Raw genomic sequence first — 20498 nt, 5'->3', positions numbered from 1 at the left:
AAAATCAAGAACAAGAACGTTAAACTTTGAGAGCAATTCCCGAACTTTTCAAGCCCAATGAAAATAAAAGATGGACGAGGAGGAGAAAGAAAGGAAAGAAGAGAAAAGGAAGATGTGGTCGTCACAACCTCCCCACCATAGGAAATTTCGTTCCCGAAATTTAAACCCACTAATCAAATGGAGAATTTCTACAATTATAACTATACCATTAAAATTTCCACTCACATGATCGATATTTAACCAACATTTACCATGCTCCTCTTCATTAATTTCCCCCAAAACAACAATTACTCATTTAAGCATTTGGATTAAAACATTCATGGCAAAATAGCATCCCTCCATAACCTCATGTTCAAAGTAATCAATACGTACAACAACATGTGATCAATAATTTAACATTTTTCCCTTCAACACTAGGGAGACTTTACAATTAAAACAAAACAACTAAGCATGCTCAAATAAATTCGGATACTTGGAGCAGACCTCTGCTTCTTGTTCCCAAGTTGCCTTCTCAATCCCATGGTGTCTCCACAACACCTTCACTAATAGTATGGTTTTGCCTCGTAACACTTGTTCTCGGGTATCTAGGATTTGAACCGGTCGCTCCTCATAAGAGGCATCTTCATCTACCTTCAAATCAACCCAATCCAACACATGAGAAGGGTCGAGTTCGTACTTCCTAAACATGGGCACATGAAACACATTGTGAACTCCCGAAAGTTGTGGTGGTAAAGCTAACCGGTACGCCATTTCCCCGATTCTCTCCAATATCTCAAAAGGTCCTATGAACCTCGGAGACAACTTCCCACTCTTGCCAAATCTCATTAAAAACCCCACCTAGGTGAGATCGTAAGGAAAATATGGTCACCCACTTCAATGGACAAAGGTCGTCTCGTCTTCTGAGCATAACTTTTCTGTCGGCTTTGAGTCGTAGCTAATCTCTTCCAAATGAGAGCAACTTTCTTGGTTGTCTCTCTAACAATTTCTGGACCCAACGATGGTGCATCCCCTACCTCGGCCCAATAAACTAGCTATCTACAAGGTCGGCCATACAAGGCCTCAAACGGTAGCATCTCGATGCTAGCTTGACAACTACTGTTGTAGGTGAATTCAATCAATGGTAAATGCCTCTCCCAAGACCCCTTGAAATCTAGGACACAAGCTCTAAGCATGTCCTCCAAATTTTGGATGGTGCGTTCTGACTGCCCATCAGTTTGAGGGTGGTAAGTGGTGCTAAAGGTCAACTTGGTTCCCAACGCCTCTTGAAGGCTTTGCCACAACCGAGCGGTAAAAGGAGGATCCCTATCCGACACAATGGTTACGGGAACCCCATGAAGTCGAACTATCTCTCTAACATACAACTCCGCCAAGTGCTCAACTGAGTGGTTATTACGCATTGGAATGAAATGTGTGGACTTAGTCAACCTACCAACAATTACCCAAATAGCATCATTGCCCCGCTGCGTTCTAGGAAGCCCAACTACGTAATCCATGGTCACGTGTTCCCATTTCCACTCGGCTTGGTAAGGGTTGTAACAAATCCGCTGGTCTTTGATGTTCGGCCTTCACTTGTTGACAAGTAAGGCACTTGGACACAAAGGATGTGACATCCCGCTTCATACTCCTCCACCAAAACTGACGGCTGAGGTCACGATACATCTTGGTGCCTCCTGGATGTACCGCAAGGCGTGAGTGATGGAACTCCCGAAGCACTTCTTCCCTACAAGATTCAGGCACAAACAGATGATCTAGGTAACGTATGCTCTGACCTGAGTGAAAGTTCAAACCTTTATCTTCTTTCCATTGGAGATTCTATCACGGATTTGCTCTACTTCATGGTCCCCTTGTTGTGCTTCCACAACTCTACTAATCAAGACAGGTTGTGCACTTAAGGTAAACAATGTTGCACCCTTTTCAGACTCACCCAATTGCAACTCAAACTTGCCGACTTCACCCAACATGACCCCCTACCGAATGGCCACACTCGCCAAAATACTCATGGTTTTTCAACTTAAGGCGTCGGCCACTACATTGGCCTTCCCTGACTGATAGTGTAACTCAAAATCATAGTCTTCTAAAAACTCCATCCACCTCCGTTGACGTAAATTCAAATCCTTTTGGGAAAACAAATACTTCAAGCTCTTATGGTCGAAGAAAACCTCAAACTTCTCAGCATACAAGTAATGCCTCCAAATTTTCAAGGCAAACACCACTACGGCTAACTCTAAGTCGTGGGTAGGGTAATTCTTCGCATGGGTTTTTAAATGCCATGAACCGTAGGCTACGATCTTTCCCCCTTGCATCAAAACACAACCAAGCCCATCCTAAGACGTATCACAATAAACGGTGTAACCCAAGCCTCTCTCCGGAATGATCAACACCGGTGCCGTAGTCAACCTAGTTTTGAGCTCTTGAAAGAACTTTTCACAAGCCTCACTCCACACAAACTTAACCTCCTTTCTAGTCAATCTAGTCAAAGGCGCGGCTAATCTAGAGAAGTCCCTCACAAAATGCCGATAGTACCCCGCCAATCCCAAGAAACTCCGGATCTCAAAAATATTCGTAGGTTGCTCCCAATCTTGCACTGAATCTATCTTTGATGAGTCCATGGTTACCCCCCAACTTGACACTACGTGGCCCAAAAACTTCACCTCGGTGAGCCAAAGCTCACACTTCTCAAATTTAGCATACAACTGGTGTTTTCTAAGCAAATCAAGCACTACCCTCAAGTGAGCCTCGTGTTCCACCTCGGAAGTCGAATAGATTAGGATGTCATCTACAATGACGACCACAAAATGATCCAAGTACTCCCTAAAAATTCGGTTCATCAAATCCATGAAAGAAGCCGGTGCATTAGTTAACCCAAATGGTATTACAAGGAACTCATACTGGCCGTAACGCGTACGAAAGGCCATTTTTTGGATGTCTTCCTCCTGAACTCTCAACTGATGGTATCTCGACCTCAAGTCTATCTTTGAAAAGCAACAAGACCCCCAAAGTTTATCAAACAAGTCATCTATTCTGGGTAAAAGGTATTTGTTCTTGACAGTAACTCAATTCAATTTACGGTAGTCAATACACAACCGCAATGATCGATCCTTCTTCTTTGCAAAGAGAGCCGACGCTCCTCAAGGTGATGTACTAGGGCGAATGAAGCCCTTGTCGAGAAGCTCTTAGAGTTGAATCTTCAACTCATGCAACTCTGCAGGTGTAAATCTATACGGCGCCATAGAAATTGGTGTCATTCCAGCCACTAAGTCGAGGGTGAACTTAACCTCCCGATGGGGTGGCAAACTAGTAAGGTCCTCGAGAAACACGTCCGGGTATTCACAAACTACTCTTGGCAACTCATCTCGAGTTCCGCCACTCTCATTATCTAGAAGAGTAGTGAGAAGACCACTAAGCTCGTTCTTACTACGAGGATCGAATACTGGGGACCTGACCCTCTCAACATGGTCTCCCAAAAAGTAAAAACAATCACCACTCGAGATGCACACCGTGACCCTCTGACGAAGACAATCAATCACTGCTCGATACGAAGACAACCAATCCATGCCTAGAATGACGTCAAAACTCGACATGTCTAGAAACACAAAAGAAAACGGGAGTCTATGCCTGGAAACCTCTATCTCACAACCATGACAACCCTGATCTAGGTCAATGGTACCCCCAACTGGAGACTCTACTCTGAGCGAAGATGCTAACTGTGTCACCTCTAGCCCCAAGGCAAATGCGAATGCAACAGACATAAATGAATGAGATGCACTCGTATCTATCAACACACTGGCCAAAGAATTACACACAACAAAAATAACTCTCATAACCGAGGATCCTGGAAACTATTCTGGTACGATAACAGCGTACACGCATCCCTGTGGCCTCTGATCAACCTGCTCGTCCCTCGGAGCATAGACCGATTGTACAGACTGAGCCGAAGCGGCTTCCTGATGAACTCGTGAAGTCTCAGTTGAGTGAGCCTGCTGGTGGCTCTAAGTCTGCCTCGACCTTGATGCGCCAGATGCGCCTCCCAATGGCAGGCAAGCTCTCTTCATGTGCCTTGACTAACCACACTGGTAACAAGTAGGCCCCTGACCCCCACTCTGAAACTGACTCTCAGACTGGTTAGGTGGTGGCAGTGGCAACATCTGCTGTCCTCTTCCCTTCTATGGACATGCAAAGGGCTTGTGACCCGGTTGGCCACACTTGAAGCAAGAAAACACACTCAGTGCACTCTTTCCTGAGCTCGAACTAGGCAAGGGGAAAGTGGACCTAGACTGTTGCAGCAGAGACTGGGATGAAAAGGTGTTTCTACTCTTCTTGTTGGGCCTGTAGTCTCCCTGTGACCCTTGGCCCCTAGACCTCAAATTTTGAAGTCTCTCCTCCTCGGCCTCTACAGTATTTCCACATATGCGGCCGCCTCCGCAAGGCGATCATAATTTTGGATCATGTTCCCCGCAACCTTGAACAAGATCTTGGTTCTAAGCTTCTTCTGAAACTCAATGCAACAGCGTTCCTCCGTTGCTACCAACTCTGGTGCAAACCGGGACAAACTAGAAAAGGCCGCTTCGAACTTGGCCATGGACATATTGAGCTGCTTAAGGTCTTAGAACTCCTCAATCTCTCCCTAGCAGTGGGAGGTAGGTACTTGTCTTGGAAGGCCACCACAAATGCCTCCCATGTCAGTTCTATTCGGCCCTTGGCACACTTCCACAATTAGACCATGTTCACTTTGAGGTAGTAACTTGCAAGAGTCACTCTAAGCTCACTGTCCTTAATGTGAAGCATCTCGAAAGTCTTTATTGTCTGTTCGAGCCATTCATCTACTTTCCTTGGCTCGAGGCCACCATGGAATTCATCCAGTTTGGCCCGCAAAAACTCCCTCGTGAGGAAGCTTGCCCTTGTCTCCACGGAGTTCTCCCTAGCTTGGCTCTCCGCCCTCAAAATGTTCATGGACTCCCTCAATGCCCTTGTAATTTCTCGGGCAAGGGCCCCCATTGTGGTTTAGCCCGCTTGCCCTATTACCTCTGCTTGCCCCACTTGCTCGGCCGTGTTAGCTTGGCCTACACCCTCTTCTCGCACTGGTATCTCATGAACCAGCACTTCATGTACACCCCGTCGACCCCTACCATGTCTTTCGCCTCTACCACAAAGACTTTGAACCCTTCCTGACATCCTAATTAAGGAACAAGATAGATAATTTAGCACATAATTCCAAATGTGCTCGCAACTTGCCTCACACGTTAAACTATAACAATTATATACATTCCAGCACACAACAATTCAATTCACTCCACATAAGCACGTAGTTAGATAAATAGATACGAATTATCCTTTAGTGATGAGATTCGTCCCATGAGAAACCAAGAATTCCTAGTAGAAGGAGTATTGATCGAATACCCTTCTAATAGGACTTCAAGGAATCTAATAGGAGCAAATAACAACCCAAAAGCCCAATCTCATACCCACATAGTCACGTTAGCATGCTATCACATAATCACAAATAAACAAACATTTCTTAATCATGCGAAATGAACCTATTGTGGTATACTATAGTGATCCCGGTATTCCCTGTTGTTATTGAACCGTAATCCGGACTCGGTTCCGTAGATTTGTTGTTGTTGCCTCATGCTCTTTTCTGTCCCTTACTCTTTATCATAGAGTTTTGGGTTGTGTTAGACTTGTTGGGTTATGTTGGTTGTGTTTTAAAACTTAGAATCTTTGCCCAGTTTTTGGCCTCTCCGCTCGAGGGGGGGTTTCGGCGCTCGAGCGGGAAAATCACCTTCCCTGTACTTCCTCTGTAGTGTTGGACGCCCGAGCATGAGGTTTGACGCTCGAGCGGGAGTTTGAGTGTGACACTCGAGCGGGGAGTTGGACGCTTGAGCGGGGACCTGTTCTGCAAAACTTCTGGATGGTGGTATCTGCTGCTTGAGCGGGGGTTTTGGCGCTCGAGCGGGAATCTGTGAGTGATGCTCGAGCGGGGAGTTCGACGCTCGAGCGGGTCGACCTGTATAACACACCGAGATTCAGCTTTTTGAATCACTTTTTGATTTCCTTTCTCTCTCTTACTTTTCCGAAAAAGCCATTGGAGAGCACCTTACTCTAAAACCTAACTTCTTTCTTAGGATTGATCTAGCTAGAGTGTTTTCCTCACCTTGGGCCTTTGTAAGAAGTGTGTTGATCGTTGAGGGCTTCGTTGTGATCCAAGAAATTTGGGATTTGGAGCACTTTGATTTCGGGTCATCTTCCTCATTTGAGTTCTCCATTTGAGATAGGGATTCTCCTTGTTCCTTTTCAATACTCCGTCTATAGATAGACATGTGGTAATTTTTATATTCCATGAAAATTGTACCATGTTGGGTTTATTTGAAAATCATGAGGGAACCTAGAGTTGGTTGATTAAAAAAAATGGATTTATTGTCTTTGGGTGTTCATTGGACTACTCGTGGCGTGAAATAGCATGTTGTTGTTGAAATATAGAAAAGCCCTAATTTATATGTGTCATGATGAATTATAAGAGGGAGAAAAACCCTAACTTAATGTTTATGATTTAATTTGCATAATTAGTTTGGAAGGAATGGAATTGATTTTGGGAAAATGAGAAAAGTGTTTTTGGAATAAGTGCTGGAACATATTGATTTGGAAAATTATGAAAATTGATTCTGAAAGTGAAGAATGAAACTTTAACTCTATGTGAGTCATAGAAAATAAATATGGGAATTGGATTGTTGTATCATGCGTGTTGAGTGTACACATTGGGGGGAATAAATTGTAACTACCATGCTTGGGTTGTTAATGGCTTTGTGATCTCATGATAATTGAGTCTGTTAATAGATGTACAATATATTTGCATCTAGAGGTTTTGTCCTTGGTCATCGGTGGAGGATGACATGGTTGTGTTGAATTGTCATGTATACATTATACCATTGTTAATGGAACATCGTATATGATGAATTATTGAGATACATTATATATGTATGCTTGCTTAGGAAGAGGTAGATATGTGTTCATATACTTTAACACATTGCTGGTGTCTTGATAGTTTATGTATATGCATTATACATGTTAGTTATGCCTTGATGTGCTGTGATTGTTGGTGTTGTGCCCCGCGCTGAGAATCAAAGGTATCATACCCTTCTAGCTAGCGCCTGGAGAACTGACTGTGCTAATAATCGAAGGTACCATACCCCTCCAGTTAGCTCCTGGTAAACTGGCTTTTTGTTAATGTTGTTGAGTGGGGTGTATTGTTGGCTTACTACGCACATAGCTAGTAGAGTGAAATGGGATTGTTGTTGTTTCGTTGTAACTGAAAATATCATGGATTTTGATTGGTTACAGTTCGGAGGACCGAGTTACTCCATTGGTTGATTGTATACATGTTGGTGGGTTGTAAATTTATATTTTTACGAAGATATGCATGTATAGTTATGATAGTAATGGAAACGAACCAAAATGTCATTTTTGTCTTCTGGAACGTGTGGAGGAGAACGAATGTTTTATAGATAAATATGTTTCAAAAGGTACATCTGAGTATGTATAGGAAATGGAAAAGGGTATCGGGCTTAGTGAGATTACTTCCTAAGTATTTGTTAATGTTATGAAAGATTGGGAATGGAGGTTAATGAAAGGAAAAAGGAAAGACAAACCACTTGTAGCGTTGAATGAAACAGTTGTTTTCGAGAAAAGTTCATACATATATATTTTGTATAAACTGTCACATTACTATTCTAGTATGAGAATGAGTGTTCATAATCATAGCTATCTGTAAGTTGTTATTGTTAAGGATCATGTTGAGTTCCCTACTGGACTATATGTTCATCCCACGTTGTTGAATCTTTTTCAGGTATTAAGCTTGTTGAGCTGCAAGTTTGGGATCTACTTGTTTACTGGCCACGGGGCCTCAGTTATGTTGGCGGAATGCCATTGTTGTAAAAGGGTTACACCCTTCTTCTTGTAGCTTAAGTGATTTAAGCCCAAGGGCAATTTGTTAAGTATGTTCATGTAATATTTACTTTGCATACGAACGAGAGTATTGTTAATCACTTCTACGGATTGAATGTAAAAGTTTATTTCCGCATGTTATCCTTGAAATTGAATTAAGTTAATGAATTTGGTAATGACTTCGAGTAATAAAAAGTGGGGCGTGACAACTTGGTATCAAAGCTAGCCGGGTTTGAATACTTTGGGCTCGTGGGAAGTGGTTTTTACCATAGTGGGTTTACTACGTATTGTGAGGACGTTGCATATAGATAACATGAAAGTTAGGACTTATGTGTTGCATTTATGTGAGCATGGGATTTAGTCTCTCGGATAATATTCATAGCCGGTGAACTTGCTTTGAGGTCCTTTTGGAAACACGCCTGATCAACGTGGTTTCTGATAGGAATTCCTTGAGAGTTCCGGGATGAGTGGCTATCTTTGTGGATTTGATTCGATTATGTGTTTATATGTTTAGATGATTATATGCAATAGAGATGTAAATTTTGTGACTAAGTGTGTCTTGTAACTTAACGGTAGTGGAGTGTGCCTCGAAAAAGGCTATTGTGTTTTGCGCTAAGTGTGTTTTGCCTTCGTGCTTAACAGGATGCCTACAAGAGGGAGTAGAGGTCGGATGGGTAGTAGGAGCGCCGGGAGAGGCACAACAGTTCCTTTAGTGCCTGCCGTTGCAGCATCGGCTGTCGGCGAGGATGTCGCACGTGAGATTGTGAGAGCAGTGCAGGATGCCCTAGCTCGCACTGAGGGCGGTAGTGGGCATGCTCTCAAACTTACTAAGGAGTTCTTTCGCTCTAGTCCACCAGAGTTTGTGGGGGAGGCTAAACTGTTGGAGACAGAGAGTTGGCTAGAGCAGATTACAAAGACTCTTGATATGCTCAGAGTTGAAGATGAGGAGTTGAGGGTTTCTTTGGCAACTTTTCAGTTGAAGAGTGATGTGAGTTATTGGCGGAAGTATGTTAAGAATAATGTGGGTAGCACGTGGGTTGCTTTTACCAAGGCCTTTTTGGCCAAATATTTCCCTCCTTCTGCTCCGGAAAGGTTGAGGGATCAGTTTTTTGAGTTGCGTCAGGATGATACTCCTGTGGCACAGTTTGAGATGCGGTTTGCTAGCTTGTCGAGGTTTGCTCCAGAATTGGTGGCAACAGAGGAGCGTAGTTGTTTTGAGTTTGAAAGGCGGTTGTGTTTCGATATTCGGGAGAAGGTAGCTGGATCCTTTTGGAAGGATTATTTTAATTTAGTCGAGGCAGCGGCCCATGTGGAGGCCATGATGGTGAACGATGATGGGGTTAAGGAGGAGACCGTTTTGGTAAGTCCTACGGTTCCTAAGCGCTCTAGGCTCAGTAAGGGGTGGAGGCGGAAACATGCTCAGTCAGGGGCTGGTTCCTTTTCTTCACCAAGGGTTTCGGACACTTCGGTTGGAAGGCCCGGGGAGGTGCAAGTTTCAGACCAGTCTCAGAGTAGGTGGTTTGGTGGTTGTTTTACTTGTGGTCAGCTGGGCCATGGTAGACGTTTTTGTCCTTTGCGTGTAAGTTCTTCGAGTGTTTCAAAACCCAATCAAACTCAGTTGTACCCATCCAGTCAAGGGCGCTATCAGTGCCAGAAACGGTCAGGCCAGGCTTCGAGAGCCTCGCGAGGGGCGACTTATTAAGTAGCTTGATAGTATTACCCTGGAGGGGGACTTTTGTGTTGATTGACCGGTAATGTACTATGTGGATGATTTTGTTGTTGACCGGAGTACTGTTGGATGTTGAGGCACCATGTTTATGTATCGCTTATGTACGCATAGTGTTGTTTGTTTAACCCTCAGGTATTGGGGAGTATGTATGGGTTTTAAGCTCTCTTTTGTATTGAGAAGTTTTTAATGGGGTCAATGATCCTAACGTTGTTGCTTGCTTGGTACTGTATGATGAGTTAGTTGTGTGACGGCCTGTGTGCCTTAATCACTTTAAGGATTATTTGTTGAGAATGGGAATCCGTGGGAATATGTGTTAGATGTGGTGGTTTTGAGAGTTGCGGGATGTTGGCAAGGTTATGTGTGAATGTTCGTAGGAATGTGAGATTTATATCTCAAGTTAGCGAGAATGGCACCTGTTTGTTGGTTCGTGTTTTGGGCTTTGCTAGTTAGCGAATTCGTGGTGACCCGATCGGTTGTATAGGGGTAGTGTTCGTGTTGGGATTGGTTATCAAATGTTGGGTACGGTTGTGAGTGGAGGCTGGCAGCGTTCTTTGGAGGAAAAACAGTTTGTATTCTAGTAACGAGAATAGCGTTGGTTAAATTATCCTTCATGATTGGGTAGTTGTAATTAGAGTTGACCTTGTCGTTCTTCGGTTGAGGAGATGAGCAAACTTGCTATCTAGCCATGGAGGGTGGTAATTCCCTTAGAAACAGTGTTGATGTGGTTCGATTTTAGGAGATCCGTTGAAATTTCGAAATTTGGGGGTTTGTGTGGGGAACTCCGTGTTTGGGGTTAGTGGCACTTCAGTATGTGATTTACTAAGAGTGGTGGTTTGTTGAGTTGTTTAGTCAGCTTGTTGGTATCGGGTTTTGGGTCGACATTGGTCACCTTGAAGTTAGTCTCATTTGTTGTAGACTTTGTATGTTGATTAAGGAAAACTGAAACTAATCGAACATGTTATGTCATTGAATCTGACGGTGAATTGAATACATAAATTCTTTGTATCGATTGATTGTGTATAGAACCCTTGTGTTTATATGCATTGCTTGTGTATGGGAGGAGATGGGGGATGTACTCCACGGTTTAGGGGAAGATGGAGGATGTACCTCTAAACCGGTTAATGGTTAAGGGAAAATGGGGAATGGACCCAGGGATGCAGCTCATATGCTCACCCATTGTAGTATTGGATACAGCTCATATGCTTATCTATTGAAGTGTTGATACAGCTCATATGCTTATTTGTTGTAGTATTGATATAGCTCATATGCTTATCTGTTGTGGTAGTGATAAAGCTCATATGCTTATCTTTGAAAGTGTGACATAGTTTTCATACTTTTGTGTTGATAGTACTGTTGTTATTTCTATTAACTATCATTATAGAAATGTTATGTTCTGTTTTGGTTGTGGTATCACTGTGTGCGTGATGGTTGTTGATAGTGTTATTTTGGAAAGAAATGGAAAACAAAACTTTTCCTAGTATTTGGGCCAGCTAAGGGTGTTGTTGAGAAATTGATTTAATTCAAGGGTTTTGAGGATTTTCAAATGAAAGATTTTTGGCAAATAAACGGTGGATGATTGTGTTTTGGATAACACTGTGTTGGTGAAAAATGTATACAAAGTTTTTGAGTTTCGCATGGAAAATGCAAAGTTTATTTCGAAATGTCAGCATTGAAAATTTGGCTATCTTTGAGAAATGTCTCTCGAGCAATAAAATGTTTCCTTAATATTTACTCAAAAAGTTGTTTGGGTCGTGTTGTTGCATAGTGACTTAGCTTGAAGCGCTGGTCAGAAGTGAGTAAACTGTTTCAGAAGTGTTGATTTTGTAGTGGCTTTTATGCCTACAGTGTCGTCGTTTGGAATGTGTTCCCTTGGTTAGTCTCTTCCTTGGTAAGAGTGAATTAAAGGTTTGTAGTGAGAGTAGTTTCTTTCCTAGTACTCGGGTGTTGGTGTTGTGTGATCAGTTGGCCTTGTGTTATGGCGTATCCTTAATTTCGAGGACGAAATTCTTTAAGGGGGGGAGGTTATAGTGATCCCGGTATTCCCTGTTGTTATTGAACCGTAATCCGGACTCGGTTTCGTAGATTTGTTGTTGTTGTCTCATTCTCTTTTCTGTCCCTTACTCTTTATCTTAGAGTTTTGGGTTGTGCTAGACTTGTTGGGTTATGTTGGTTGTGTTTTAAAACTTAGAATCTTTGCCCAGTTTTTGGCCTTTCCGCTCGAGCGGGGGTTTCGGCGCTCGAGCGGGAAAATCACCTTCCCTGTACTTCCTCTGTAGTGTTGGATGCTCGAGCGTGAGGTTTGAAGCTCGAGCGGGAGTTTGAGTGTGACACTCGAGCGGGGAGTTGGACGCTCGAGCGGGGACCTGTTCTGCAAAACTTCTAGATGGTGGTATCCGCCGCTCGAGCGGGGGGTTTTGGCGCTCGAGCGGGAATCTGTGAGTGACGCTCGAGCGGGGAGTTCGACGCTCGAGCGGGTCGACCTGTATAACACACCGAGATTCAGCTTTTTGAATCACTTTTTGATTTCCGTTCTCTCTCTTACTTTTCCGAAAAAGCCATTGGAGAGCACCTCACTCTAAAACCTAACTTCTCTCTTAGGATTGATCTAGCTAGAGTGTTTTCCTCACCTTGGGCCTTTGTAAGAAGTGTGTTGATCGTCGAGGGCTTCGTTGTGATCCAAGAAATTTGGGATTTGGAGCACTTTGATTTCGGGTCATCTTCCCCATTTAAGTTCTCCATTTGAGGTAGGGATTCTCCTTGTTCCTTTTCAATACTCCGTCTATAGATAGACATGTGGTAATTTTTATATTGCATGAAAATTGTACCATGTTGGGTTTATTTGAAAATCATGAGGGAACCTAGAGTTGGTTAATTAAAAAAAATGGTTTTATTGTTTTTGGGTGTTCATTGGACAATTTGTGGCGTGAAATAGCATGTGCTTGTTGAAATATAGAAAAGCCCTAATTTATGTGTGTCATGATGAATTATAAGAGGGAGAAAAACCCTAACTTAATGTTTATGATTTAATTTGCATAATTAGTTTGGAAGGAATGGAATTGATTTTGGAAAAATGAGAAAAGTGTTTTTGGAATAAGTGGTGGAACATATTGATTTGGAAAATTATGAAAATTGATTCTGAAAGTGAAGAATGAAACTTTAACTCTATGTGAGTCATAGAAAATAAATATGGGAATTGGATAGTTGTATCATGCGTGTCGAGTGTACACATTGGGGGGAATAAATTGTAACTACCATGCTTGGGTTGTTAATGGCTTTGTGATCTCATGATAATTAAGTCTGTTAATAGATGTACAATATATTTGCATCTAGAGGTTTTGTCCTTGGTCATCGGTGGAGGATGACATGGTTGTGTTGAATTGTCATGTATGCATTATACCATTGTTAATGGAACATCGTATGTGATGAATTATTGAGATACATTATATATGTATGCTTGCTTGGGAAAAGGTAGATATGTGTTCATATACTTTAACACATTGCTGGTGTCTTGATAGTTTATGTATATGCATTATACATGTTGGTTATGCCTTGATGTGCTGTGATTGTTGGTGTTGTGCCCCGCGTTGAGAATCAAAGGTATCATACCCTTCCAGCTAGCGCCTGGAGAACTGACCGCGCTTAGAATCAAAGGTATCATACCCTTCCAGCTAGCGCCTGGAGAACTGACTGCGCTAATAATCGAAGGTACCATACCCCTCCAGCTAGCGCCTGGTAAACTGGCTTGTTGTTAATGTTGTTGAGTGGGGTGTATTGTTGGCTTACTACGCACATAGCTAGTAGAGTGAAATGAGATTGTTGTTGTTTCGTTGTAACTGAAAATATCATGGATTTTGATTGGTTACAGTTCGGAGGACCGAGTTACTCCATTGGTTGATTGTATACATGTTGGTGGGTTGTAAATTTATATTTTTACGAAGATATGCATGTATAGTTATGATAGTAATGGAAACGAACCAAAATGTCATTTTTGTCTTTTGGAAAGTGTGGAGGAGAACGAATGTTTTATAGATAAACATGTTTGAAAAGGTACATCTGAGTATGTATAGGAAATGGAAGAGGGTATCGGGCTTAGTGAGATTACTTCCTAAGTATTTGTTAATGTTATGAAAGATTGGGAATGGTGGTTAATGAAAGGAAAAAGGAAAGACAAACCACTTGTAGCGTTGAATGAAACGGTTGTTTTCGAGAAAAGTTCATACATATATATTTTGTATAAACTGCCACATTACTATTCTAGTATGAGAATGAGTGTTCATGATCATAGCTATCTGTAAGTTGTTATTGTTAAGGATCATGTTGAGTTCCCTACTGGACTATATGTTCATCCCACGTTGTTGAATCTTTTTCAGGTATTAAGCATGTTGAGCTGCAAGTTTGGGATCTACTTGTTTACTGGCCACGGGGCCTCAGTTATGTTGGCGGAATGCCATTGTTGTAAAAGGGTTACACCCTTCTTCTTGTACCTTAAGTGATGTAAGCCCAAGGGCAATTTGTTAAGTATGTTCATGTAATATTTACTTTGCATACGAATGAGAGTATTGTTAGTCACTTCTACGGATTGAATGTAAAAGTTTATTTCCGCATGTTATCCTTGAAATTGAATTAAGTTAATGAATTTGGTAATGACTTCGAGTAATAAAAAGTGGGGCGTGACATATACCAACCACTTCCCGCGAGCCCCAAGTATTCAAACCCGGTAGCTCTGATACCAAGTTGTAACGCCCCGAAATAATTCAACATGAACTACCCACATTAAATAACATTCACTAGACCATGACAATAAACCTCCCATCTTTACATAGTTAATAAGAGAGTTTATACAAAAGGTTCACATGCGGATATACATTCAACGATAGAAATACAAATGAATCTATAGCACGTGAAGCACCTAGTCTCACAACAATAAAATGCCCTTAACGGCTTACATCTTCCAAGGCAATAGCCCGGTTACACAAAATGGTCTCTCAAACCCATACATGTTTAGCCCTTGGCTTTACACAATTTACAACAAAAATAAGAGAGCTATCTACTCTTCACAAAAATGTCCATGCCCTCAGTTCGGCGGGATCACCACATCTTTACCTGCACCAAATCCCATAGGGGTGAGCATAAAGGCTAGTAGAGAAATCCCAAGCAAAGTATATACATTTATGTATGATGTCCACCACTAAATATAAGTGCAAATGCGACGCAATGCCCTTTTTTTTTGTTCCAAAATAATCTCATGCCATCTCTTCCTTGAAAATCACCATCTTTTCATTAACATTTTGCAATCTCATCAATTTCCAAAAATTCAAATTTTAAATCATAAAGGGGTGGTAAATACGACACTGGTAATCCCTAGGCTGGTGTCTGCAAGTAGACTCTACGAGTACTACCAAATTGTCATTTTTACCGGTATTGACCGGAAGGCTCGACACCTATCCGCGCGGTTTTTTGGTCTTTCACCATTGACACTCAAGCCAACTTATCAAGTTCACTACACCCCCTATCCGGAATTATCACGTATTTTCCCCATACCGTATTCCATGGTTCTTATTACAACATATCATTCTTTTATGAAGTTAATATTTTTCAATCTAAACTCACAATGTATGATAAGAATAATTTGAGACATGTATGCAATGCAATGATATTTCCCATACTTCATAGTATTACTCCATTTTCAACTATCTCTATAACAATACTAATTTACCACATTTTTCATTTCTACTTCTCCATATTATCTCACAATATAACCATGCCATCAATTTATGGCACTAACAATCTCTCATCATGTTCAATTCATAACAAGTTAGTCTCTTCAAGACTACATGTGTTGTTTTTCAAACACTAACTCCAATTTTTACAATTTTCACTAGCCAAGATGCACAACTATTAGCTATCTCTCAACAATACACTTTCAAATTTTTGATAATAAAGTTAGAATCACATTTCATTTCTCATATATCAAGTAGATTTCCATTTTTGCTAAACATATACAGAAAGTTCACTCTTTTAATACAAACAACAAGATACCCCTAAGCATGTTCACATCTTTCAAAAATCCCCAAAACATCTAGGGTTTTATGTCAAAAATAAAACAAACATCTCCACCTTTTGAAAAGATTTTCTCTCATGACATCACCCCTCCTATTATGTGAGTTAAAATTCTCAAGAAGATAGTTTAGAAAGAGAGAGAGATCAAACCCACCTTTAAAACCCTAGCATTTATGAGACAAGACCAAACCTTCAATATCATTAATGAAACCCTTAAAATCAACCAAATCTAACATAAATGTATATATAACTCAAGAAAATTTCCCTAATCAGGTTTTGATGAAGAAGAGGAGTTGAAACCCTAGGATTGACATAGTGTCAAGAACCAAATCTCCACCACACACAAGATAGCTCCAGAGATGTTCTCAATCTTTGATGAGGGAGTCAAGGTTGGATCTCAATGGATGAAAGAAGATCAAGGGTTTTGATCTTGCTTTGAGGTTGAAATGTAGAGAGAAGGAAGAGATATGTATTTTTAGAGAGAGAGAGAGGTGCAGCTGAAGTGATACATTCAGCTAAATTAGAGAAATAAAAACAGGGATTTCGGACTGCCAATCGTCCCGCACATGCAGCACGTGCCCCGCACGTGCAGGGCCTCTCTCCCGCATGTGCGGCTCCCATCCCCATACGCACAGCCCTCTCTGCACGCACCAAGTCCTGCACCTGCATATATTGCAATGTACTGCCCCAGCTTTCCCCTGAAATCCGCACGTTCGGCCTTCTCCCACACATGCGGCCCTTGGCCCCTGCACGTGCGGCTAGCCGAACAATCCAGGAAAGCTTTAGTTCAACCCCCGGACACTCCAGACCAGACCTCACGCTCTCCAGAACAAGTGACATTTGACATCGAAGGAAAACAAGAACAAGAACATTAAACTTTGAGAGCAATTCCTGAACTTTTCAAACCTAATCAAAATAAAAGAGGGACGAAGAGGAGAAAGAAAGGAAAGAAAAGAAAAGGAAGACCCAGTCATCACAAAAGTGATGCGACAAAAAAAAACAAAGCAAAAAAAAAAAAACAAAGAAAAACAAACAAAACAAAACGAAACAAAACAAAACAAAAAAACAAAGAAACAAAAACAAAAACTTTTATTATTCTGTCATATACCAAACAGTTTGTGGAAAAGCCAAAAAAACATATCTCCAAATAATCTTGCCCCTTAAATCTCTCAAGCCAAAAAATAATAATAATAATAAAAAACATTGATGGGATTTGCAAACAGGCCATTCTTTTCCAGCCAATGAAAACATCCTTTCCTACAAATGATAAGCAAAAGCATGCTAAATCGAAAGCATGAAATCATACTTTTGGCATCACCCCAACAATTACCATGAAAGCCATTCAAAAGCACCTTTAAAGCATATTAACCATTTTTGCCTAATTGCAGGTCATGCCTCAAACATAATTCTAGGTCAATTTTGTCTAGTAGAAATGGACAAGATTTGTTAGCACACAGAAGTTTAAGGAGAAAGTATTTCTTATAAAAGAATCATTTGGATCAAGTGGCCAAACACAAAATTCAACCAAATCGAAAAATGATAAAAAGAAAAACATGTCGTAATAACAAGAAATAATAACAACTCTCATCATCATGACAAATAAATGAAGAAAAAAAAAGCCTGTAGTTAAAGGAACTACATCAAAATTATCCTCCTATAATTTAATTTTGGAATTGTTTCCAACATAATACTTAATACAAGGCAGACAAATAACAAAAAAAGAAATAAAGAAAATTATAAATGAAAGAGACTGTTGACTAGTTGAAAGGATAAACTATATTGACAGAGAAAGAATTGAGTCAAATTCATGGCAAAGTGCAAGATAAATGGTTAATGTCACATAAAAGCAAGACATATAGAAGGCCAAATTTTGGAAGCAAAAAGGGAATCCTCGTCACAACGTTAGATATTAGCATAAACATAAAAACTACAATGAATCATTTAAACTATTTTATACCTTCACCCTGATCATCGAAGAGCTATGCTAGCATACTTGACGATCCCAATTAGACTGAGGGTCCAAAACATGATGTTGTAGATACCCAAGTAATCATCTTCAGATGGAAATTTCAGTTGCATTGATGGATAAACGTACAGTGGGGAAGTCACAAGCTCTCCAAAAACAACTCCTAATGTCTTGTAAGCAAGTTTCAAAGTTCCCTGATCCAACATAAGAGATTTTACTCACAACTTCAAATTATAAAATTTTCAAAAATTTAAACTAAAACTTCATATTAAGAAGAAAAACAAAAAAGATAAGAGACAGAATTGAAGTTAGAGTAGTAAATAATTTCAAATATTTCTAAATGAACTATTAAACATAAACGTAACGACTTCAAATTAACAAATTTGGGAAACCCCAACTGGATCATGTATAAAAAAATAAATAAAAAAAATGATGAAAAATGAAAATTATGGTGAGACATAGTACTAGAATGACAATGTTTGTTGTTTGATTTGTTGTGGGAAAAGACAAAAAGAATGTAAACTAAATAATTGTTCGTTGTGTGATTATCAGCGAAAACAACAAATATCTATGACAAAAGTTAGTAAAATAATAATAATTAATTGTAACTTTTATTTGATAAAAATTCTAATTTTGAAAAAAAAAAAAAAAGAATTTAGGGTATAACTAGCCATATAACTACCATCAGTGTATTTTGAGAAAACGCAAAAAATGGAACATCAACACCATTATAATAGTATACAGAGATAGATAGATAGATAGATAGATAGATAGATAGGTAGATAGATAAATGTATTATATTACGATAAAGCACACAATAATTCAAAAACTTTTTGATGCTTTTTTGTTTTAGCCAAAGGAAAATGAGTGAGACCCCCAATTTTGGAGATCTCATGACTCCCAAAATGATCTGGACCACTTATGTGTGTGTGTTTTTTTTTGTATCTCTCTCACATGAGTGGTCTAGATCATTTTGTAGGTCATGAAGGTCTTCAAATTTGAGGTCTCAATCATTGTTGTTAGCCAAAATACCTTTTAAATTGGTAATAACTAATGAAACTCCACATCCATCCAGTAATTATTAAACATTTTTGTAATTCAATCCTCGTTTGTTAAATTGTCAAAAAAAAAAAGTAATGAATAATTACAACCAAAAAAAAAAATGAAACTTTTTTGTTACACTAATAATTTAATAATTTATTTTTAAAATCATATTTACCGTTACCTTTTATAATAAATAACTATCGATATTTCATCAATATAATTTTGTTACATTGATGAAATACTCGACTAGTTGGATTATTGATGTGGGTTGCTTGACGGGTTAACAGCACCCTCTAGTTCAATATGAATATATACATATAGATACATAGATGTATAGTGTGTGTGTGTATGTGTTGTGTGTGTGTGTGTGTACGGGTAATAAATACATACCTTGTCCCCTGAAGGTTGGATTGGAGGAGGAGTGGCGGAATTGAACAACACCAAAGCGATGTCGTCCGACCGAGTGGCAACCGAGTCAGGGATTCCGGGTTGCCGATCCATCTCACATTCCACAACTACCACTTCTCTCTTCATTGCGCTGTCCCTCTCTCTCTCTCTCTCTCTCTTAGAGAGAGAATGGAACAGAAGAGCTTCTTCAAGTTGTCAGGTGGGATTGTGGAATTTAAAGAATTACAGATTTGTTTCTATAGAACAAGACAAGGAAAAAGCAATAATGTAATAAACACATAAATTAAATATAAAATAGAACTCACATATCTATCTATTTATCTATCTCTCTATTATTATATAAAGAAAAAGAGATTTTTAACCATAAGACCTCTAATATCTCTAACTAAATTTTATAATTTTTTACTTTTAAAAGTTTAAAAAAAATTTATTGGCTCACTCTTATTTAAGTAAATAAATAAATAAGTAAAAATTAATATTTCTTAATTTATGACTTTCAAATAGAAATTATATCAAATTTAAAAAAAAAATTAAAAATATACTAATCCATTTCAAAATTTAAATTTGCAAATGACTAAATATATAAAGTAATCTATTAATTTAAATTGGGAACTTTTTTCATAAATCCCGTTTCTAACACTGCTATACCATAAAACCCAAATCAGTTTTTATTATCCGCTTAGGTCCCATTCTAAAAAACAAAACCATTCATATTCCCCATATCTTCACTCCAAAAAAAATACATTAACTGCACACTACTATTTAATGTTACTATATCTTCACTCCATGAAAATGCATTAACTACACACAACTATTTAATCTTGATATATATTATACACAAAAAATTAAACATGGTTCTTTATTAATTGTCATTATGTTTTGGCAGTTTCCATGTATCCAAATATTGACTGTACCTGACGACATGAATGTTCACATTAGATGACGTGAATGTGACTGTTCACATCAGATGACGTGAATGTGAATATTCACATCAAATGACGTTGTGAGAACAATAATGTTAAGGTCACATCAGTATTATATTAAATTACACAACCACAAGCCTCAACTTTCTTTTGAATATAAACATGATGTGAATGTTCACATTAAAGCATATGAATGTGAATGTTTACATGAATTCTATAATATAGATATTAACGTTATGAACATTAACATTTGTATTCACATTTCTATGTTTTAGTGTGAATATTCACGTTATCTGATATTAATATTACGAACATTAATATTTGTATTTACATTCGTATCTTTTAGTGTAAACATTCACGTCATCTGATGTGAACATTCACATTCACATCATCCGATGTGGACATTCACGTCATCATGTACAGTCAACAT

The 20498-nt window shown here is 39.5% G+C and overlaps 2 protein-coding genes across 2 annotated transcripts; both read right to left on the bottom strand.

The window, feature by feature from the left end:
• Nucleotides 1–444: 444 nt before the first annotated feature.
• LOC145802210 (uncharacterized) lies at nucleotides 445–1961 on the bottom strand. Its single transcript, XM_082894884.1, has 2 exons — nucleotides 1788–1961; nucleotides 445–837 (listed from the first exon to the last, which is right to left on the bottom strand). The coding sequence occupies exons 1-2, from the start codon at nucleotides 1959–1961 to the stop codon at nucleotides 445–447; spliced, it is 567 nt and encodes a 188-aa protein (XP_082751010.1).
• Nucleotides 1962–14462: 12501 nt separating this feature from the next.
• Nucleotides 14463–19328, bottom strand: LOC114302244 (putative potassium transporter 4). Its single transcript, XM_028247239.2, has 3 exons — nucleotides 19128–19328; nucleotides 17685–17887; nucleotides 14463–14770 (listed from the first exon to the last, which is right to left on the bottom strand). The coding sequence occupies exons 1-2, from the start codon at nucleotides 19269–19271 to the stop codon at nucleotides 17696–17698; spliced, it is 336 nt and encodes a 111-aa protein (XP_028103040.2). The 5' UTR covers nucleotides 19272–19328; the 3' UTR covers nucleotides 14463–14770; nucleotides 17685–17695.
• Between the last annotated feature and the right edge of the window lie 1170 nt (nucleotides 19329–20498).

This window comes from Camellia sinensis, chromosome 11 (genome assembly GCF_055761805.1).
Source record: "Camellia sinensis isolate YWXY chromosome 11, ASM5576180v1, whole genome shotgun sequence".
NCBI lineage: Eukaryota > Viridiplantae > Streptophyta > Magnoliopsida > Ericales > Theaceae > Camellia > Camellia sinensis.
The sequence above is the reverse complement of the archived record's forward strand: the minus strand, read 5'-3'. Positions and strand labels throughout refer to the sequence as shown.

Coding starts and splice junctions, on each gene's coding strand:
- LOC145802210 (XM_082894884.1), bottom strand. CDS start 1,961: ATGTTGGGTGAAGTCGGCAAGTTTGAGTTGCAATTGGGTGAGTCTGAA. Junction 838..1,787: donor CCAATGGAAAGAAGATAAAG/GTTTGAACTTTC, acceptor GATCTCACCTAG/GTGGGGTTTTTAATGAGATT.
- LOC114302244 (XM_028247239.2), bottom strand. CDS start 19,271: ATGAAGAGAGAAGTGGTAGTTGTGGAATGTGAGATGGATCGGCAACCC. Junction 17,888..19,127: donor TCCAACCTTCAGGGGACAAG/GTATGTATTTAT, acceptor ATGTTGGATCAG/GGAACTTTGAAACTTGCTTA.